General features: G+C 37.3%; 3 protein-coding genes and 1 long non-coding RNA gene across 15 annotated transcripts in view; 3 read left to right on the forward strand and 1 right to left on the reverse strand.

The window, feature by feature from the left end:
• Positions 1-3,085: 3,085 nt before the first annotated feature.
• The window catches only part of LOC147871414 (uncharacterized), a 31,628-nt gene continuing 11,331 nt past the window's right edge, over positions 3,086-23,382 (reverse strand). For 11 of the 12 annotated variants that reach the window (XM_087361303.1, XM_087361300.1, XM_087361301.1 and 8 more), the window contains 6 exons: positions 7,679-7,832; positions 6,390-6,536; positions 5,810-5,932; positions 5,029-5,175; positions 4,278-4,424; positions 3,086-3,473 (listed from right to left, as the gene is read on the reverse strand). In XM_087361303.1, the coding sequence (XP_087217429.1) occupies positions 4,339-4,424; positions 5,029-5,175; positions 5,810-5,932; positions 6,390-6,536; positions 7,679-7,832 (657 nt within the window). In that variant the 3' untranslated portion in view covers positions 3,086-3,473; positions 4,278-4,338. Of the gene's footprint in view, positions 3,474-4,277; positions 4,425-5,028; positions 5,176-5,809; positions 5,933-6,389; positions 6,537-7,678; positions 7,833-10,304; positions 10,598-23,382 lie in introns of those variants that run through there. The other variant, XM_087361306.1, reaches the window with a different exon arrangement.
• On the forward strand, positions 6,810-8,845 carry LOC147871415 (uncharacterized). Its single transcript, XR_015538806.1, has 2 exons — positions 6,810-7,263; positions 7,940-8,845. It is a non-coding gene; the product is annotated as an uncharacterized LOC147871415 (long non-coding RNA).
• LOC147871416 (uncharacterized) lies at positions 12,568-15,997 on the forward strand. Its single transcript, XM_087361260.1, has 4 exons — positions 12,568-13,180; positions 14,427-14,502; positions 15,248-15,394; positions 15,930-15,997. Exons 1-4 carry the CDS (start codon positions 13,154-13,156, stop codon positions 15,995-15,997), a joined length of 318 nt encoding a protein of 105 aa, XP_087217386.1. The 5' UTR covers positions 12,568-13,153.
• LOC147871417 (eukaryotic translation initiation factor 4 gamma 3-like) lies at positions 16,036-20,944 on the forward strand. Its single transcript, XM_087361308.1, has 4 exons — positions 16,036-16,848; positions 17,450-17,587; positions 18,070-18,285; positions 18,843-20,944. Exons 1-4 carry the CDS (start codon positions 16,729-16,731, stop codon positions 18,909-18,911), a joined length of 543 nt encoding a protein of 180 aa, XP_087217434.1. The 5' UTR covers positions 16,036-16,728; the 3' UTR covers positions 18,912-20,944.

Raw genomic sequence — 23,382 nt, forward strand, 5'->3', positions numbered from 1 at the left:
GTTTTAAAATGATAAAAACGACGATATAAAGCAGAAGATGGTGTCATAAAACATCGAAACATGTCGTACAATTAATAATAAGCGCCATAATAAATGTAACATCATACTACGATAATATAACATAATATAACTTATTGTAATATTTTATACTACAGATGTTATAGTGTTATATAAATTTTAACAACAACATTTTAAATACGTTTGTGTATAGACTGTGATAATAAATATATATTCAGCAATATATTATTCATGATTTTCTCAAAAACACAAAAATATTGTATTTTAATTCAAACTCACCTTGATCTTGCCGTCCATAAGAAGTGTACAGGAATGCAACTAAATTCCAGCATGTGGAAAGCAGTGAAAAATATTCCTCTGCGTGTCTCTACTATGCTCTCTGTACAAGTACGTTCTGTGCACCTTCGTTCTCTAATCTGTGACTTCGTATTTATTAGCAGAAATAACCCTTGATAACAAAACGTTTCGTCTTATTTCATCATGTTGCACACTGAAAGACTGGTATATTCTACACCACAACTTAATATATGGGGAAGTTAATGCATTTTTCGATTGCTTAAACACAATTCGTAGCGACCCAAATTCACAGCTAACACTTTAAGCCTTCGTAAAACAGGAGCTGAAAGAGAAATACTAAGTCAGTAAATACACATAGTAACTTCAATAGTAATAATACTATATGAAAAGCGCACAGGTGTGCATAAGAAAGTTTTTCTGTATGTAGTACGTCCTAATCCTTGCCATATTCATTGATCGATTTGGTTCTGTTTTTACATTTTGTTATGTGGTATCTGTCGCATCGTTGATCACATAGTTTCGTGGTAGAGTTTCGTTTTACAGATCTTGTGGTGGTAGCCGTGAACTGCCGGTCTCTGTAATTGCGGGACGCAGTAGTTGGTTCGGTCCTGTCCATGCCCGGTCGTTCATCACGCTTGTGGTGTAGAAATCCAGCCATATATTCTCCCATTTCCACTTCCTCTCTTCAAGTAGTCGCGACGAGTTTTCCATAGATGGCAGCAGTAGCCTGTAACGCAGATCTTCCATCAGGAACGTTTCCTTCACTAGCTCGTAGGCCAGTCTTGATGGCGCGTATTTTGAAATTCCAAGAGTAATTTTCAGGAATCTTGCCTTGACGTTTTCCAGTGATTTTACGTCTTTCAGACTTAGGTTGGACCATGCGATTTCGATTCCATAGGTTAGCAGTGGGACAGTTTTAGCTTCGAATAGTCTTACAGCGGTTTCAAGGCTAAATTGTCTTAGATTTTTTATTTCTAGCTTCCCTTTGGTAGCTGCAATGGCTCTCTTTTTAATGTGGATCCGGTAGGACTTCATTGTAGTCTTCAGTGTTACTCCAATAGCCAGGCTTTCATTTCGTCCTTCTTTGATTAAGACGTCGGTGGGTTTTGTCTGTCTGAGTGTTGTGATACGAGGCGTTATCAATGACCAGAAAGGAGATTGAACGAACAGGTGGCATGTTGTTAACACAGCACTGACACAGACTGTATTGACCGACAGAAACTCCTTCCTTCCTTGAGTGGTCTGCATACTGGGCACTCCGTACAAGGTCAGGGGCCATAATCGGTGGATCCAATTCTATTTGCATGGCACATCAGAATGGTTAGCAACCAGCAGCTTGACTTGGGTCCCATGGTCCTCTTTCCTTCACCTGGTATCACAAGGCAGCCAGCTCTCCCCTTCATGGCTACCTCCCAACACTGACTTTATGTACTTTTGGCAAGAATTTGGGCACGTCTAGTCCTACACATGCTATCGGTTCACATCCCCTTTTCAAGTTGTTTTACATTTTGAATGTCCTAACCTATGCAAACTGAAGTAGCGATAACTAGTCTCACTTCGATTACAACAGCTCTCATGAATCCACTGCCAGAATGTCTGTGGATTCTATTATCAGACTTGAATTTCCTAATTTTATGGCTTTTGGCCACAACAGCTCGCATTTATGTCTCTACTAGCAATGCCCAGTGAAATTCAAGGCAATTACACGTAGCCCTCGATTCACGCCGGGGATGCGTTCCTGGACGAACCGGCATAAATTGAAACTCTTTTATAATTTAAACAAATGGGAAGTCAACGACATGCGTTCCCAGCACCCAAACATTCACGAGTAATATAATGGCATTACATTTAAAGCTCTGAAATAACGTAGATAAAATAAAGGGAATTTAAAAAAATATATTTTATACACTTACAATCGGCAATTTGTTGGTCCCCGCGATTGACTGCGATTATTTCATGTGACTGATGTGTACAGTCATCTCTGCTGTTATGCGATAGTTGCATTCATGTAAGACGCCGACCTATAGAAAATCGCGTAGTAAAACTAACCCCGTTACCTCCACAGAGATTAAATTAGTCCTTTGAAAGTTTAAAGTGCCAGGAATGAAATTGCATAAGAGTATGCAAAAGTTTATATTTCACAAACAGCTGTTGCCGATTCTTCAATCTCATTAGAGCAAATTCGCGTTAACGAGACCTCTATTTTCTACAATGCAACATTAAACAATCTTCAGTTACTTAAAATGAAAATCTTCATAATGTGGAAAACTTAATTACTTCCTTCCCCTGCGGCATGCCAAATATTCTGGATAATTCTGTTCCTAATTTTAAAAACATAATAAATTAATAATTTTCCTACGATTGTATCTTCAAGATGAATAATTTTTTGTGCACCAGTTTTCTAAATCAGGCTGTTGTACATGAATTTTCAATAGCTAATTTCCAAAACTGAGAAGTCGATAATTTTTCTGATATTATCTCTCGAAGAGGAACATTTTTGTACTTATCCCGTTATATATCATGCAAAATGTCTGGCACATCTGATCCGTCTTCATTCAACCCTTTACAGCCTAGAGGAAATTCAATATGCCACATCCTTTGGTATTCAATGACTGCATTTTTCCCACCAAGTATATTTGTGTACTTGTTATGATTCTCAGAACAAACAGCAAGCATTTCCGTAACAGCATCAACAGACTGATCCTCACAATAGTGGAGTGCTGTGTTCTCTTTGAGGTAGGAGCTGATATCTGAATATTGTTACAACCAGTTGAGGTCAAAGGGTTTATTAGACACAGAATATAAAATATGAAGATTTAATTAATGACATAAAATATAAATACTCCATAAAGGAAAATCCAAAAATAGTCACACTACAACGTGTCTGCAATAAACAATTTATGCCTATGATTTCAAATTTTTTCCTGTTAATTCCTCTCCAAAAGACATCAGTTATTCTTCTTCTTCTTCAGAGTTATGTGGACTGGTGACTTCCCTCATAACCTGGTTGCGTGAGGAAGCCGTTTGTCCAAAAGAAGAGCAGGAGAGTACATCTCTTTCCGAAGTCCCAGATGTCTGGTGGGCATGATATGCTGTTCTCAGAATTGCTGCTCCTTTTCACTCTAACTGGACTGGTACCAACGGCAGAACCCTGGAATCTTTGTTACCAAGCATAAACATTGATTATAGTACAATCATCATTCTACACCTATAAATATTTTTAATTTTATTCTAAAGGGTTTTGATGACGGTAGTTTACATCAAAAATTATTCTTTGTCAGGACGTTTTCCATCGCCTGTTATTTAAAATCACGATGTTTCAGAGGCTGGTTCTGTGACAGAGACTATCTCTATCCAACGGACCCAACAGAGTATTTACCTCTCACCTGAAGACGGAGACAGAACCAGCCACCGAAACGTCGTGTTTTAAAGAACAGACGATGGAACAAATAATTTTATTTGTAATTTTGTTTCCCTACTCCTTGTTTATGAAGATCATTTTTTTAATGTTCTTCCATCTCCTCACGAACCTCAAACAGACACTCTCCTACTTTCTTCACTGTATCTTCATTCCTATTTTTTCTTTTTAATTTCAACGTTCCTACATGATCAATAAAGACTGCGTGTTCAGGCACCGAAAACTGCTTTTTAAGCACTTAACATAAGCGCACATGTACTTGAAAATATGCATTCATTTGTTAAAAATATAACAGCGATATCAAGCGACAGGTACACTGGAAAAACATGACGAACCAAATAAACACTAGCAATTTGTGCAATTCTATTTTGCCAATGATGTAACTAAACATTATTTACTGAAAACTACAAATTATATTGCAAGATAATTTTGAAAGACAAACTGCATAGAATGTTAAGTCAGGTCTAACAACCTATTTAATTTACTATCCCGTGGAAACCCACAGGAAACTTTCAATAAAGAAGCAAAATTAACGGGTACTTACCACTCTCCATTGCTGGGTTATTTTCATCAGGAAACATATTAGGTCCATGAAATGCACTGTTTCACCGATCTGCGTACCTTGGGACCGCTGCAGAATCATTCATCTCTTCGGATTCTTCAATATCCAACTTCCTCGATAGATACGAATCTGTAAAATTTTATGAACGCTTGAAATTGTCTGTAGAATATCTCCTGATAAAAGTACATAACATTTATTCTTTAGCTACGATAATCAGATCAAGAAGGATGAGATTGGTGGGGCACGTAGCATGGCAGAGATAAAAAGCACATACAGGATTTAGTTCAGAAGCACTGATTGGACAAGACTGAAGACATGAAGAGGAGGATAATATTAAAATGAATTATGAAACACTGAAAGGAAGAGGAACCTGGATTGATACGGCTCACAACCGACACCACTTGTGGTCTCTCGTGATTCTTACGGTAACAATAGCAACTGAAATCCTTGACAAAAGGATGGATAATTTTCAAAATCTGACATGTCTCATTCCCGATAGCCAAAGCCGTTGAAAACAACACACTAAAATTTCATCTTCTTTGGAAGCAAAACTCATTCTCTAACTCGGATATAAGAACAAATTTTGGGAGCAATTGGTAAAGAGCGCTGAGCAGAATATCTACATTTCTAAAGAGATATGCAGTCAAATGGTAAATGAGAGGACTTCATACTGAGGAAGTTTATAGTATGCGCTCTTCAACTTAGTAAATACACGCAATAAAAGCATACGTACTGTCTTTGTGCAGTTTGTCGATCTCACTCCCCATCCATGAACACATTGCTTGTAACGTCTTAATCACATCTGTCTGGATAGAGATCGTGCCCTCATGCTTCTTCACAACCGATTTCTGAAATCTCAATTCGTTCTGCAGATCCATTTCTGAAACATTTTAAGACAAAGTAAAACAGTCTGCTAAATTCCTTGCATGACAGAATTTCAAGAAACCACGCGCTACAGCACACAGTCTACATAGCTAAAATTTAAACAAAGGATTTAAATAAAGTGAGCATCTTCTTTGAACACTGTTTGTCTACATTACTGGATCCCAAAAACTGTCGAAATCATTAGATGGCAAAAGACCAGTGCCTTTTCCAATTACGGTGGCCTGATGTCATACAATATATACGCCTTTTCATCACCGACACAAACAGTAGGGATGTGGTGGATGGAGCATGTAACAGGCTTCAGAAATGAGAAATTCGTAAAGAATTAACTTTGTAAGCAAAATGTCATTTTGACAGCCCGGGGATAAGAACCCGAGTAATATTAAAAGGGATAATAAACACAGAGCGTCTTCAGAATATGAAAGTAACACATCTTCTTCTTCTTCTCTGAAAGCAGAACTTTATCTGTAACTAACTAAAGGGAGGCGAATAAATTTTGAACAAAATTCCAAGCAAAATATCTGCGCTTCTGAAGAGACATGCAGTTACATGGTAATTGACAAAATTTCATACTAAGAAGTGTCTGCACTATTCAACTTAAAACATAAATAGAATAAAAGCATGCATACCCTCTGTCTGCGGTTTGCTGTTCTCTCTCGCCCGCTCTTTCTCCTGCATCTGGAAATGAAGTGCGTCCCCATTCTTCTTCGCAATAAATTTATGGTGTCTGAGTTCATTCCGCAGTTCTGTCACTGTAACATTTTGTGACTACATTAGATCATCTTCTTAGTCTTTTGTAGCTCGAGTTAAGATTATAACTACGGCTTCCAGGAATAAGTCTTGCCGAATATCGAGAATGATCCCGCGTTACAGCTGACAATGGAACTACTTCTTTCAGGGTGGCAATGGCAACTTAAATATCTGCCAAAATCTTGGATAAGTTTTAAAATTTGACAAGATTCATCCCCGAGAGCCATAGTTGTTCAAAATATGACAATAAAATCTGTTCTACTGTAGAGCAAAGCTTCATCTTGAACCCACTAGTTAGGAATTTTTTTTTTAAGATAACTGGAACAAACTGCCAAGCAGAATATCTGCACTTCTGAAGAGACAAGTAGTTAATACGGTAATTGACAACATTTCATACCGCGGAAGTATATAATCTGTACTCTTCAACTTTGGACATAAACACAATAAAAATATACATACTCTCTGTCTGCAGTTTGCTGTTCTCTCTCGCCTGCTCTGACAGGATTTCTCGTAATTTCTGATTCTCCTGTGTCTGAAATCGAAGTTCGTCTCCATTCTTCTTCGCAATAAATTTATTGCATCTCAATTTATTCCGCAGCTCAGTATCTGTAACATTTTATGACCATGTCAAATTGTGAAATTCCTCCTGTGAGGGTATTTCAGGAAATAAGAAATCAAGCATTACAGTTAAAAGCAAAATTTATACACAGCTATTTGAGTCCACTAGTGAATCATACAAATTTCTGAACCATTGTGTGGCAAACAAGCAGTGGCTTCTCCAATTACAGCGCGTGACATCATACTAAAAACATGTCTCCGAGAGAGACAAAAACAACTGGGATGATGTGTGTGTCGAGAAGGCAGCACGCATGAGCCAGATGAGAAATTCATTAAGAAAATTATATTGGAATAATGTATGGGAAATATCACTTTCATGGGCTGGTAATGACACTGTTCGCCGACAGGGGCGATATGAGAGAAAATGGCCTTTTGTGTCTTGGATTTCCACGTTCACTGGTCTGTTATTAGTGTGCAATGGCGTTTCTGAACCAAGTTTGCGGCAGATCGACCCAGTGGGCATACAATTCGTAAGTGGTATTCCGAATTTAAGAAATGGGAGAGATGTAAGAGAAAGCCAACCAGCCGCTCGTCAGTAAGTGAGGAAACAGTGGAGCGGGTCCGTGAAAGTTTCACACGCAGCCCGCATAAATCCACCGTCAGAGGCAGCACAGAGCTTGGTATCCTGCAGAAGAATGTGTGGAAGATTCTGCGCAAACTTGGAGAGTTTCTCTTTCCATTGGTACCAACTTTGTGCATCTGAATTTCATTAAATGTGAGTAGCATGTCTTTCAAATCGGGAACATCATTTAGACTACACCCTGTACTTGGACCTAAAAGAGAGTCGATGATAGATGAAGGGAGAAGCGCATAATGTAGAACACCGTACTATGCAGTCTTCTACAACAGGAATCAAATCAAGGGCGATGAAGCAGGTGAGGCAAGTAATACGCATTGGGAAATGAGAACATAAATAACTCTACGGCACACACAACTTTCAACGTGTGACAAGGTTAACCCCGGAAAGCTGAAGTCAACCTATGTTCTTCTTTGGAGGCAAAGAGCTTTGTCTCTAAGCGAGACAGAACCAATTCTCAACGTAACTGGAAGAGAGTACTGGGGAGAATATCAGGGCTTCTAAAGAGACACGCGCAAACACAGAAATTGACATAGAATTAAATCATACATACTGTCTGCATTCAGAGTCCAGATCTCTTTTTCCTGCCTAACGATCTTCTCTTCTGACCATCTTTTGTCCTCAATTTGAGTTTGGAGAGATTCTTCCAATTCCCTCACAATACAGCCACTCTTGTCATTGACTGGGCACACGTGAGCCGGTTTTGACTGTAAACAGAGAAAAAATGGGTCATTCTACAGACTAAGAATTCTCTGTAACATAATGAAGTTAATATTTAATCTGGAAAATCTGTTTCAACTTTGAATCATTACAGCAAACAAGAATTAAATTCAACACAGGAAACCAGGCCCAGGCGTCTAACCAGTAAGCTGACCATAACAAGGCGAGCTCATGACATCATCCACCAGTCACACGGGGCTGGAGCCAGTACCCTGAGGACAACAAACCGTTGGTCTTTTCATGTTTTAACCACTTGGCGCGGCTGATAACCCGAGAGGATTTTCAAGAATTAAAACACTGAAGGCCAGTCTGCCTCATGTCATTTGCTGCCACATTGATGGAGACAAGCAATCATCTAAGAAATGTCTGCGAATTTCTACCAGACTGCGCAGGGCAACAACACGGAAGACAGCCATATTCCTCCGCAGATGGTTAGACAGCAATCATTCAGGTGAAAGAAACTGTGTTGACTAGTTCAAATAAGAGAGAGTGTTGTATCAAGGAACTCGTATATTACGGCTCTACGACATTGCCATTTTGAAGGCATCTGAACCTTGCTACAATGTCACGTACACATTTGCCATGCAGAGACTTAAGAAGCAAATTTTCACTAACATTTATCTTACAAGTGCATGTAGGAAAATACGGTTGCTCAGAAAGAAACATCACTAATGTCTAATGGCCTTATGATTTATTTACGTCAGTGTTTAAATGTCACATCACATATTTGCTTTGTCTTCATACTTACTTGTTTGCAAAAATCTTTATAAACAAATGTGTTCCATTTTGTTATTTTGGTTATGTTTCCTTGCATCTTTGCATACTGATTAATTCATTGTCAGGATCAATGTTAAGATATCAGGTAAAAGAAACAGTTGGAATTCTGAACCCACACGGATGGTTAACAGAAGGAACTTCTGAATTGATACAATTTAAATGTGGTAAAATTGAGGAGTAAAATATACTCTATCTAGATCCATTAAAGAAAAGATAAATTGTATTTTGTTTTGTTCTATTAACACAGCAGTGTATCTGAATTTTTCTTACACGAAGCTGCTTGTAATTTCCTTGTTTTCTTTACAAAGCAACAAGTGAGATTTGAGGTTATCATGGAGGTAAGTATGAAGATGGCCGTCTTCAGGCTTGTTGCACCATTCAGTCTCATTTCCCTGATGATACAGACAGCTAGCACCTCTGAAACATCGGCAAGCTTCTACTAAACAATGTATTCCAACAACGCACAAGACAATCACAAATAAAAAAACCTTTCTTAAAAACAATTTTGAATAGTACAAAAATAATCCAATTACCGGAGGTCAGATTTCAAGTCAAACTATTTGTTCACTTACATCAGCTTCCCAAAATTAAGCCAAAATAATCTAAATACAAATTCCTTTAATTTGACAGTTCATCTTCTCTGCTCACAACTGAACGATAATGGATTCACATACACCATTCATCACAAGGCATCACATTACAGATATAGGACAGACTTTATTTCCCTACTGACGCCATATTGGGAATTTCTGTGCAAAATGCAGAAAAGTTTAGTCACATATGAAAACAAGCATTTTATATTACTCATAAAAACATATGTGGTCGTGATTCTTTTAGATTTCGAAATTAAAGTTGTGAAGGATAACAGACGCTTTATTTTACGAATTACTTGTCTTTAAATTGGGAGCCAGGAAACATTTCAAAGTATAAGATGGTAAAGTTACGTCATATTGTGATATAATAAGTATATATTAAATCTTGTCCGTCTAATCACAATACTTCTTATTAAATATTAAAATATTACAATAATTAACATTTAAAATATTTAAAATATTAAATGTTGTTCTTTATCGAAATATTCGATTTACATTATATACACCTGAGGATGGTTCTTTTAGGAACTGAAACATGAAAAATGATGGTCTAATGTAAATCGAATATTTCGATAAAGAACATCATTTAATATTTTAAATGTTAATTATTGTAATATTTTAATATTTAATAAGAATTATTATTGTGATTAGACGGACAAGATTTAATATATACTTAATATATATTTCAAAGTATGTTGTAGGCTATACATTGCATTTCTTGATTAGTACTTAATACAAAGTAAATGGCCATGGAAGTGCGAAAGAAAACTTTTGAAAATCGTGTCCACATATTTCAGTGAGAACTATGTAATGTACGAAAATTGCATTGCAATAACCTCTAACTTCATTTGTGAGGAAGGTAAGTGGGATAAACGTGCATAATTATATCATATTGAAGAGAAACGTGTGTACATCGCCTGTGGACTACAGAGTTTACGATTATTATACTGCCAAATTAATTTTGAATGCAATGATACAAAACATAAAACAACTGCGTACTCTGTTACACAGCCTTTACTTTTTGGTATCGTGTCGAAGTAGGCCAATACCAAATACGTTACCCCAATTAAGGGCGAGTTCCATACTTACTTTGTTCAGCGACTTTGATTTGTGACTTCCTTTGAAGTATTTTATTAAATTCTTCATCTTGCAGGGTTCGCTTTCACAGATTAACTTTTGTTTTATCTCACCACTTCGTTAGCTCTATACGGAAGGTAATGCGGCAAAGAAGTGAAACCAAGATCCGTCGCAGGCAGCAAGATTTGAATAAAGAATTAAACAGGTTGCAGAAAAGATTTTCACTATATAAAGAATTATCTTGTTCTACAAGCTGCTCACACCAAAATACGTTTCACACTGAGGAGAGCCAACCAACCACTGAGTAGAGATGAGTGGGTGTGTCCTGCTATTTATACCTACATAACCTGTGACGCAACAGTCAGTAGAGGGAGTGCAATACGGTTCATTCAGGCGTGCATAAGAAATGAAAAATGAACCTTATGGCCTGCCAATCGAGATTGTTGCACGTGACCGTCGCAAATATGCTTTACAAATTCCAATCTTTCGCGCTGCTGTTAGTATTTTATATGAGCACCTGCGTTTCATATTTACACATTCTTTGTAGTTAAAGAAATACAAATTGAATTACTCAAAGTTATAATTTTTTGACATTCCATCATAAATGTAAGAAGTCAATTATTAATATTAAATATTTTCTGTGTAAAAGGAAATTAATTTAAAAGTAATGAAATTTTGCAGTTTAATTTGCACTTGTTTCAAAATAACGTCGTGTTTTTTATACTTTTTTAATTTTAAGACGATTATTGAGGGGCCCGGCCGCTGTTGAACCCATCGCCCCTGCGACAGGGAAAATGTTTCCTTCCTTCGAATCCCGACTATTCATTTTGACCAATAAGAGAACGCAGGAAGGTAAGAACTCTGGAAGAAGTGTCCTGAGTTCGATTTCCTTCAAGGGCGGTTCCTTTGGCTCCGAAACTAAGCGAGACAGAAGAAGAGTTTTTTGCTTCGAAGAGGAGATTTCGGAAACGAAGGCCTCGACACTGAGTTCGAGACCCGACAAAGATGATTTCTGTTGACGGGAAAGCACCCACGAGAAGAAATCGACGCCAAGGCAAATTTCTTTAGTTCCGGAGAGGAAATTACCGGGTCTAAGGTCACGGACACGAATACAGTCCTCGGTTCGAGTCCCTGTTAGGATGTTTGTTTCTGAGGTAATTTTACGGGCGTATTAAACGACGACGTTGACTAACACGGATGCCACCAGATGTCTCAAAAGTAAAGTGCTGTACAATTTGCAATGTTACAAAAATATCGGAAAAGTTTTTGTGGTAATATAATTTACCGCATTTGACCGGCGGATGAATAAAGCATGTAGTTTGGTGGATAAGAATAAAAGGTGTATGAAAATGCGCCCCATTGACAAGTTCTTGTGCACTCGAATGTTTTTAAAGCACTGGACTGACTACCAACTGCCGACAATTGGATTTTTCGCCTCAGCGTGAACTGTGCGTGCGAAATCGAGAAATTAAGCTGGTCCAGGCGGAGATAAGGCCTACAGAGGGAGGACTTCGAAGTTTTTACCCCCACGGCCTCTGACTGGGACGGAATATTTGCAACGACCTAAGCTGGACTAAGCGCAATCAAAGATAAAAGACAAATGACTTGTTCTTATGCTCATTTGCTCTTTAACGCGATGCATGCAAAATAAGCATATGTCTATGTTGGCTAATATGAACAAGAACTTGTCAGTGGGGCGCATTTTCATACACCTTTTATTCTTATCCACCAAACTACATGCTTTATTCATCCGCCGGTCGAATGCGGTAAATTATATTACCACAAAAACTTTTCCGATATTTTTGTAACATTGCAAATTGTACAGCACTTTACTTTTGAGACATCTGGTGGCATCCGTGTTAGTCAACGTCGTCGTTTAATACGCCCGTAAAATTACCTCAGAAACAAACATCCTAACAGGGACTCGAACCGAGGACTGTATTCGTGTCCGTGACCTTAGACCCGGTAATTTCCTCTCCGGAACGAAAGAAATTTGCCTTGGCGTCGATTTCTTCTCGTGGGTGCTTTCCCGTCAACAGAAATCATCTTTGTCGGGTCTCGAACTCAGTGTCGAGGCCTTCGTTTCCGAAATCTCCTCTTCGAAGCAAAAAACTCTTCTTCTGTCTCGCTTAGTTTCGGAGCCAAAGGAACCGCCCTTGAAGGAAATCGAACTCAGGACACTTCTTCCAGAGTTCTTACCTTCCTGCGTTCTCTTATTGGTCAAAATGAATAGTCGGAATTCGAAAGAAGGAAACATTTTCCCTGTCGCAGGGGCGATGGGTTCAACAGCGGCCGGGGCCCTCAATAATCGTCTTAAAATTAAAAAAGTATAAAAAACACGACGTTGTTTTTAAACAAGTGCAAATTAAACCGCAAAATTTACTTCAAGCCTCCTTTCATTACTTTTAAATTAATTTCCTTTCACACAGAAAATATTTAATATTAATAATTGACTTCTTACATTTATGATGGAATGTCAAAAAATTATAACTTGGAGTAATTCAATTTGTATTTCTTGAACTACAAAGAATGTGTAAATATGAAACGCAGGTGTTCTTATAAAATACGAACACGCGCAACAATCTCGGCTGGCATGCCATAAGGTTCATTTCTCATTTCTTATGCACGCCTGAATGAAACGTATTGCACTCCCTCTACTGACTGTTGCGCCATACGTGACGTCACACTTTTATGGTATAAATAGCAGTTACGCACGGCCCGCTCTACTCAGTAGTTGGTTGGCTTTCCTCAGTGTGAAACGAATGGTGGTGTGAGCAGTTTAGAACAAGATAATTCTATATATAGTGAAAATATTTCCTGCAACGTGTTTAATTTCTTATTCAAATATTGCTGCCTGCGACATGGAGGTCTCCAGCTCTTCACAATGGGTGAGCCTACTTATTATTAATATTATTATTTCTGAGATGATAAAGTTGCGTCATATTGTGATAAATATATATATGTTTAAATCTTGTCAGTCACAATCACAATAAAATTCCTATTAAATATTATTATAATTAGCATTTAAATATTTAAAATATATTAAATGATGTTCTCTATCGAAATGTTCCATTTACATTAGAACATCACTTTTTACACGACATGTTTCAGTTCTAAAAGAACCATCTTCAGGTGTATAAAATTATATAAACTTAAATATAATTTCTTAAATGCAACTTTTAGTCAGATGTTTATCAGATTTCAAATGAAGTTTTCTTCCAGATTTTATTGTATTTTTTAATATCGTATTCGAAGTTGTTCTGTATATGTATGTCGTGCTTGACATGATTTTGTGTGGGTGAACGTTTTGTTATCATCCTGTAAAGTAAATAATATAAAGACTAAATGAATATTAATAAAATTAGAAATAGAAAATAAAATAATATATTTTATAATTTAATTTTGTTTCAAAACATGTCGTGTAAAAAGTGATGATCTAATGTAAATCGAACATTTCGATGAGAACATCATTTAATATATTTTAAATATTTACATGCTAATTATAGTAATAATTTAATATTTAATAGGAATTTTATTGTGATTGTGACTGACAAGATTTAAACAAATATTATTATTTCGTTATCTTGAGGGATTGTATGTCATTCTTAAGAATTCAAATGCTAGCAGCAACACACGTCCGCCATCATCAACAAAGTTACTTGAATTCCGGCTAAGCTAAACAGCTGATAGGGACCTATGACTGGGTCACTTGTCGCATTCAGACATTGTTAAAGGTTGTTTTCAGTCTTAATTTTTTCGTCTAGAGGAAAGTTATTGTTGAGTGAACAGCTTAATTTCTCAGGATCGTTGTTTTGTATTACAGATTAATCATAAACTGACTTGTATATTGCAATTAAAGCTTTGAAACGTTTCCTAACATGCTAATTTTAAAGGTAAATCATTCATTACAAGGAAGGCCTCGTTATCTGACACAGCCTTAATTACTCTTTCTATAAGTGAGGTCTTCTTAATATTTTCTGGCAGAAACGAAAATCGATAGCAGTGCAGCACAAACAGCCAAGGCACATACGATTTGTGTGTGACTGGGACAACAATTTCATAATAAATATTAACCTCATGAAGTTGCAGAGAATTCTTGGACTATAAAATGACTCATTTTTTGTCTGTCCTCAGGTAAACCCTGCTGAAACTGAAGACACGAGGATCACTTGCTTCTTGATGAACAGGATTAGGATGCTGGCAGCAGAGAGTAAGTGTGGTTTAATTCCGTGCATGCAGTAAGTTGTGGAGTACAGTCCGTAAACCTCGTCAGTGTGATGTTTATGTACGTCTTTCTAGATGTCCAGATATGCCCCCCAGACTTCCAGCAACTCTTCATTATTTTAAGTGATTTTGTCAGAAGGAAAACCAAAAAATGTTAAATGCATTGCAATTTTGCTTTTTTAATAGTCATTCTCAGACATTTTAAATTTGCTGGACTTCAAAGAATCATTTTCTAGTGAATTATGTACGTTTACTTTGCTCTCTGAGAGTTGAGACCAAGATTAATTTTGTGTCCACGTGTACCTTGCGCCTCAGTCACAAGTGACGAGGATGAGGTCTGTCTGATGGTCCCCCAGGGTAGACACCCATCCCTCTTTCGGGAAGACTCGATGAGAGCCAGGCTGTTTAACGACGTCTTCGTTAAGAAGAATGTTTTCCGGTGACCAGCATGCAAATCCCAGTTTTAAACACTGCAAATAGCAATCAGTAATGCATTGCGTAAGAGACACTGGTTTTTCCAACTGGAAGTGACTCTTAAACTGAATTTGGAATTTGATCACGGGCAAGAAAAATGCAATTTCAAAATTACAAACTCTTATTACAGTTCATTTTTTTTAACTAAACTAACTCTTTTCTTTACGTAGTAATACTTAACTCCTGAAGCTGTTTCTTGAAATAACGTCACATGAGGAATTTAACAGACCATTTGATGCAGTCGTGAATTGTTACAGACACGGAACTCAAAAACCAAATCTTGTTTGAGCGCCGGCAAGGGGAGAAACACAAAGTCAGTCTCCGAGCCGTCAGAGAGGAGAAGGAGAAACTGAGGAAGGAAAGAAATCTGCAGGCTGAGCAGATCAAGGAGCTGCAAGCAGAAAGTATGTTTGCTCTCATTCTATTTAAGTACTAAGTCAAAGATTACAGGCTGCAAATTGCCTCAGTATGAAATTCTGTTCATTACCATGTTCCTGCATGTCTCATGAGATATCGAGATATTCTCCTAGGCATTTTGTTCTACTTACCTTCAATATTTTGTCTTCGCCCTGAGTTGCAGACTAATTTATGTACCCAAAGAAGAAGAGAGTTTGCTCTCATATTTTGACCTCGAGCCTTAGGAGGTGAAAGGCATTAAAGTTTGAAATTATCCATTTCACAAAACATTTCGGTTGCAATCTCTGACCTGAAGAAGGCAACTCCATTGTTAGTCAGAAATGTGGGATAATTTTCAACATTATCAGCTGCCACTCTTTACACCTAAGGCTGCATGAGACATGGGTTTCTGGTCTTCGGAAAACCCTCTCGTCTTTTTCCATCTTTACATTCGTAACAGTTTCGAAAGACAAACTTTCTTGTTTGTTAACATATAGTCAAAAGAGGAATTTTACTATCTAAAATAATTATCGATTGTTACAGACTTTGCTGCAACACAGCTAATTGAGAAGCTGAAGGCAATGAAGATGACAAAACTCAGGTACGTTTAAACTTTCTGTTGCATTGTGGGGCATGGCTCCGAGTTATTCTGTGCATTAATGAACGATTCCTTGAAATCGTAAATACTAAACAGTAACTGAAAATTGTCAGATATTGGAAAAATGAAGAGGTAAGTGCTTTCTAAGGCGTGTAAATAAAAGTGAGAAGTCAAATCCATTTCGGACTGAATCATTTGTTGAAGAGGAGGAGAAGGATTTCATCTGTAGCTGTCAGAGTGTAGTTTGTAGGACGAAGTATAGCTTAAGGCAGTTACTCGGTGACTCGCGATGTCGATGGGGTCGGACACGAGTATTCCCTGTCAAAAGAGAGGGTACCCAAGGCTTTTACGGATGAAATAGCATAATTTGGGTGTATCATCTTTCACTGATGATGCAGTTGTGAACATATAAACTGTGATAGAAAATAATAAAGTGAACAGTTCTACGTCAACTGCAGCAGAAGAAATGTATTTTTTGTGAGAGGTGATGAACACAACACCTGGAGCCTAATTTCAGTCATGTACTGTTTAGGGCTTTATACATACAGGTCTCTTATTATCTGAGCTGTAGGAAGCATCGAGTAATGTATTAAATGCATGATTAAAGCCAGAAAATGGAAAAATTGTACGTAATACTGTGATCAAAACAACATTTAAGAGTGAACACTTTTGGTTAATGTTGTGTTGCTTTGGTGTCATTCACAGCAGCCTGCAGCAAGGCCAGCCACTGAAACTACAAACACCATGAGCACCAGGCCGGTCATTGAAATTAAACTCAATGAGGTGAAACTGGCGAGATGTGAAAACGCCTGGCGACCTGGGCGAAGGAAGCCGGCGACCAACGAGCAGGCTGCCCAGACTCAGGTATGTTCCTGGCATTCATTTAAGGACAGGATCCTGGAAACAGTCAATAATGCTGTATCTGCCCCAATGCAAGATGGCTGAAAGGAACAGTCCTGCGCTAAGAAACACGTTCACTCTAACTAACTAGGTGGCTTATTGAAACTGAAGGTTCATCACCAAATTAAGGAACAGGCAAAATTGTAGGTCTATATTTTAATCTTGATGCTCTTAAAGATCAGACATTTCGATCTGAGAAGCTGCAAGCATTTCCGGAATTCGTCTCCTCCTAATTTCCTCATCACTTCTTATTGGAACTTTGCCACACTAAAAAATAAACTTTCTTTTTGCTTACTCTTTGATTTTAGAAGCAATGTTTACCTTTCCAAGTGTTTAATTGCATATAATGAGTATGCATTGTAATTATATTTCTCAATAGACATTGGCTTCTCATAACAACAGACTTCTTCTTCGGTGTAGACAAAACGCGGCTGGACGGCGCATGCAGAGCAACTGGCTCTAGGTTTTAATCATCTCTATGAAGGCTTTAAGGAAGTAAAACATGTTTCGCTTTATTTCTGTGTTTGCGTTCTGTCAGATGATGAGAGGGAACTTGATGTTGCAGGAGCTGTTAAAGAAGGCTCGCAGTTTGCTCAACAAACTCACGCCTGACAAGTTTGACAGACTAGTTTCCCAAGTCCAGGATCTGCCAATTGACAGCAGCGATCGCCTGAAGGGCGTCATCGACCTCATATTTGAAAAGGTGAGGCACCGGTCTTTAGCAGCTGATACATTCAGACAGAGACGTCATATTGATAGAAATTCCCTTCTTTTGTAACTTTGCAGCTCAATTTCTTAAATATTGAAGTTATCCTCAGTGTAGTATTGGAGACGCTAGGGGCAAGTGAAAATTATAATTGTTACTGTTCACTATGATAATAATCTTAAAAACCAGTAAGCTGATTGTTCTCTCTTTAAATACACCTCCAAGCTTAGAATTTATCTGCTCTCATCTAAAAATGTTTATCTTATGCAAGAAAATTAAGGCTGTCATGAAATGTGTCTTGCATCTGACTGAGATTTTGAGTTTCTCAGGTTTAAGGGATAAAGATTTATTTTGTTGAAGCTTCATTTAGGTGGCCATCATTTCATAAATTTAGTTTATGTAACGTATGCTCAACAGAGTTGTTTTTCATAAATATAACATGAGAGCAAAGTGATAATGTTGTGTGTTTTTATGTGCAGGCTGTTGATGAACCAAAGTTCACAGAGATTTATGCACGAATGTGCAAGGTTCTCTCCGGCATAAAAGTTCCGGCAGAGCGTGGGAACAATGGCGAACCAGAGGTCACCTTCAGGAAGTTGCTGCTAGGTCGATGCCGGGCAGAATTTGAAAAGAATCCTGAAGCAGAAATAAATCTAGAAGCCACACAGAAAGAGATTGAGGAAACAGCAGACCCAGTAAGTGCTTCTCTAATGTCTTTGTCTACGGTCATATGTTACTACGCTTCTGTCCACTGATTGGGAATAGCTCCGTCTGCTTGATCGAATGGAATAGTTGTCTCCTCCCTTTTTGCTTGAAGATGAATATCTATCATTTGAAAAATTATGATTCAATATGTTGTTCAGGTTTTAAGACTTCTTGAAAGACAAGAAAGAGACATAATTGATAAAGACTGACATAAACTTAATTTAAATTATTATGATATAAATGGTACCTCAAGATGAAAAAACATTTTCCTAACTTCTTAGGTTAGTTTAACTTCCTATAATGAGTACTTAATGTACTCATTTTTTTCAAAATGTTGTAAACTCTCATAATAATGGACTCCGGCTGCACTCGACATTTCTCATTAGGTCATGGCGTTCTTTTGGAGGCACAAAGGCAGGGGGCTTCGTGGACACAGACTTTAAAATGCAAACTTACATATGTTGAAAGCGGTGCATTAAAGAAGGGCTCTTACAAGATACCATCAAAAAAGGCGATTTCTAATCTTTTCTACTTATTTTTTCTGCAGGCAAAGAAAACCGAACTACAGCAGGAACTGCGAAGGATACAAATGAAATCAATAGGAAACATCAGGTAACTTACATTTTTCTTTGTGATTTTGAAGCTCTACATTTGATTCATCAGTGACTCTGAAAGTAGTGAACTTAAGAGTTGTGAATTAGGACAAGACACTGAGAGGAAATTTGAAATGTTAATGGGTTCTTGCCCTCCAGTATGCAAGTGTTCCACAAAATCCAGGACAAATTTCTAAATGTGCTTCATAATGCTGCTGCTTACATGATCACACACTATCATAAAGTCTCCACTTCCTCGATATTTCTTCTTCTTCTTCTTGGTATTTGCATCGTGAAATGGCACTGATGGCTTTCCTCCTTACAGAATCAAATGCAAATTACATAAAAATAATTATTTAATGTGAAATTTTCAATATTCTGTCTCAACTGTTTTATATTTATAAACAGATACAGATTTTTACAGGACCACGTACAGAAATATTATATTTCACCTCAAAAATATATATCACACACAAGACACTGATTAAATTCCATCTATTTAAACAAAAGTTCTCATTATTTTAAGGCACAAATCTTTCTGTACCTTGTAGAGGCAAAGAACCTCGTTTCTCTTCTGTTCTTTGGACTTTTACTATTGTCTTAACTCAACCCAAGTGATATATTCTTCACTATGTTACAGGTTTATTGGCGAGCTGCATAAAGCAGATATGCTCGCCACAAGCACCATGCAGCATTGCATTAAACGTCTCCTTACCAAAGAAGACGAACATTCCTTGGAGTGCCTCTGCACTCTTCTGATGACGGTCGGCAAGGATTTGGAGAGCAAGAGCCAAGTATGTTTGTTTTCATTTTTTAATACTTTTAGTTTTAATTTGCAGTTCTCCTACCGTGTAATTTATTGCCTTCCTTTGGGCTCTATGATGACCACAGGTTTATACGGAAAGTACAATGCAAAAAGCAGTAAGTGTGTCCCTTTGATCTCACTGACTTTCTGGCTTCCATTTTGTAACATGCAAGTCTTCTTAATTGTTATACATTCTTTGCACAAAATCATAGCGAGAAGGCATTATGGGCTGGTCGCACCTTCTCGTCCATCTGTCTTTCCAGTCCATTCAATTCGAGAACCAATGGACAGACTAGGATGAAATTTGATATGGAGTTTGTGGTATTCTGCACGACCTCGCATAATCCTATTTTGAATATCCTCCTAGGTAGAAAGTCAGGTGCTGCAATCTGGTGGCCAAATTGGGAACTGTCACAGAAGGTGGATTCGATGGTTGAAAGTGCACATTGTAAAGAACGCGTGAGGATGTTGCATCTATTCTGATATGAAAAACCTTTCTGAGCTCGCTGACAATATTCTGAATAGTGTTTCTGTGTGATAAATGATCACCGTGACATGTTCTTCTGAAATTCTTCATACTCTTCTACACTCTAACATGTTTCATATAAAGACGCCTCATGCCGTGACTTCAACTTGTCCCCGTCTAGTGCGACGGGAATCTTGCTCAGTATTTTGTTACACTTTTACGTTTCCTCTCATCACCTCTGCTGAATCATGTCAGAATTCACTCAGTCCTGACAGGACAAAGCAGGAATCTGATCGAAGGGTCATGTCTAGGCTCAGCCACCAAAAATCTCGGTTTATGCCTTTGTTTAGATGAGACACATACTTACGTTTTGTTCGAGACAGCAACCTTCAGCTCTCAATTTAAATTTACACGCGCCTTCCCACACAGCAAGTTCTATGTGAACTACATGAGTAGTGGCAGAATTTTCTAGTTTTATGTGTAGGCTTATAAGCGTAAGAAGTTAATTATGCCCATGAAATGTGACTTTAAATTTTTGTTTTCTTGCAGGATCTGTCTGAGTTCCTTCATACAATGAAGGAACTAACAAATAAGAAGGCGATGCTCTCTAGCAGAATAAAGTTTAAGATCGACTACGTCATCGACCTGAAGCAAAGCAACTGGGCTCCAAGGAATGGACGTTAGATGAGATTTTTTAAATAAATAAATTATTTAGTTTTTTTGTTAAATACTTCCGTATTTAAATAGTGAAATAGTTTAGTTCTTTGTTAAATATCTTAATTGTTCACATTTGTTAAATAAATAAATTATTTAGTTTTTTTGTTAAATACTTCCGTATTTAAATAGTGAAATAGTTTAGTTCTTTGTAAAATAGTTCAATTGTTTAAATCTTGAAATTGTTTATTTTTTGTTAAATAGTTTAGTATTTAAATAGTTAGACTGTTCATTTTTTTTTGTTAAATATCTGAATTGTTCACATTTGTTAAATAAATAAATAATTTAGTTTTTTTGTTAAATACTTCAGTATTTAAATAGTGAAATAGTTTAGTTCTTTGTAAAATAGTTCAATTGTTTATTTTTTGTTAAATAGTTAAATTATTTAATGTTTTCTGAATTGTTTCTAATTAATATATTTAAGAATATTAAATAAAAAACATGTTCATAAACTTTCCTGTTATTATTTTAGCAAAGTAATATTTCAACGAACTTGTCGCCCTCATTGCACTAGTGGTTAATGTCGTCGCCACTGGACCCAAGGTACGCGAGTTCAAACACTGCTGAGGTTGATGGAATTTTAAGGGGTGATAAAAATCCATAGAACAACTTCCTTCGGAAGGGAACTAAAGCCGGCGGTCCCATGCCGTAGATTTATGGCACAAAAAACAATGAACGAGATGTTTCCTAAGCAAAACTCCCTGGCCATTTCTCACACAAGTCTCTCCTGATTCCTATTAGATGGCTATAGCAGACAAAGATAAGGATTGAGTAGAAATTGTGCAGAGGCAGTGGGCTGGTCGCTCACTACTGACAAATGCACACTTCGAAAAGACCAGGAAGACAGAATATCCTATCTGCATTACTATCGAAGAAGCAGTGCAGATATATAAAACTATACACGGACTGAAAGATGACTCTACCGAGTACGAAGCACCATTAAACAAGAAGGAATGGTCTCATCCAGCGGAAAGAATAACTCTTGATGAAGTGAAAGACTTCAATAAATACACTGTGGAAATCTATATAGATGGAAGTAAACACCAGGGAAAGGTAAGTGCTGCCGCTGTTATCTTCAAAAATGGAGAACTAATTCATAGCTTAAAAACCAAGTTACCCGATCATTGCTCAAACAATCAAGCTGAGCAGATCGGAATTCTAGAGGCCTTGGATGCAGTAACAACTTTAAGGGAAATCAGCATTGAGGAAAGAATAGTAGCGGTGTACACAGATAGTCCAGTTTCTCTCGATCTACTAAAAAACAACTTCAAACATGGCTTTGTAATATCTGAGATAAGAAATAGATTAAGGAATCTCAAAGATCAAAATTGGACTATTCATTTTGGGTGGATCAAAGCACACATCGGAATTTTCGGTAATGAAAAAGCAGACAGATTAGCGAAGGCAGCAGCAGAAGATGGTGGAAATGTAGTATATGCAAAGAAGCCTAAAAGTACAATTATTAAAGAAACAAAGGAAGAAGGGATTATAAAATGGCAAAATGAGTGGAGCGCCACCAATAATGGAGCAGCGTGCAAGAAATTATTCGCGTCAGTGTGACAAAGAATGAAGCTAAATATTGAAATAATTCCTGAACTGGCAGCAATGACGACTGGACATGGCAAAAACAAATCATATCTACACAGGTTTGGAATCATTGACGATCCAACATGCTCATGCCTGAAAGCAGCACAAACAGAGGATCACCTCATCTATGACTGCGAAAAACTACAACAACCAAGGCGGAACTTAATAGATGCAATAGTCAGGAATGGTGGCACATGGCCAGTGTTGCATGAAGAAATTGTTCAGAAATGTTTAGGTCATTTTAATAAATTCATTAAATCCATTGATTATAATACAGTTTTGCATAGGAACATAGGTGCAAACGGTGGCAATGGATCATGATATTAGAGTTGTGTAATCTGTTAACGTGCTATATATTAATGCATGTAATATTGCAATCTTGTAATGGGGCATGCTGAATAAATGTAAATAAAAAAAGACAGAATACTTTAACTTGGTATCGCAAATACACGAGTGTGTGTACTGAAATATTTAGCAATAATATTCTGGTGTGGGGGAACATTTTTTATTTCAACATTCTCAAGATAATAGATGATTGCTGCTACTTGCACTACATGACTGAAACTCTGAATACATGCTCTTGCTGGAGATCCAAAACAACCCAAAAGGCACAAAATTTTAATCACTTTTCGCTTATGTAAGACATGCTTAATTTGGCCCACAGTTTAACAACGCACCCCTCCGCATTTGTCTTATTACCAGTCAACTTTCGTTCTATGTAGGATTTGAGGTTGTGATGATGCAAGCAATCTTTACTTTTTATTTTATTATACAGGTACGAAAACCTAGCTCTGTTCTGCTAACTTCTCACTGGAGTCGGCTTGCATGTTTATAAATATAAACAATTAGTCCTAATTAATGACCGTAATAAAATAATGATTATCTGGCTTGCCACTTTGAATCACAAGATCTAAACTCACAA

Source organism: Zootermopsis nevadensis, unplaced genomic scaffold (assembly GCF_977971745.1).
Source record: "Zootermopsis nevadensis isolate Lab colony 2312 unplaced genomic scaffold, Znev_1.0 Znev_ptg000057l, whole genome shotgun sequence".
NCBI classification, from domain to species: Eukaryota; Metazoa; Arthropoda; class Insecta; order Blattodea; family Termopsidae; genus Zootermopsis; species Zootermopsis nevadensis.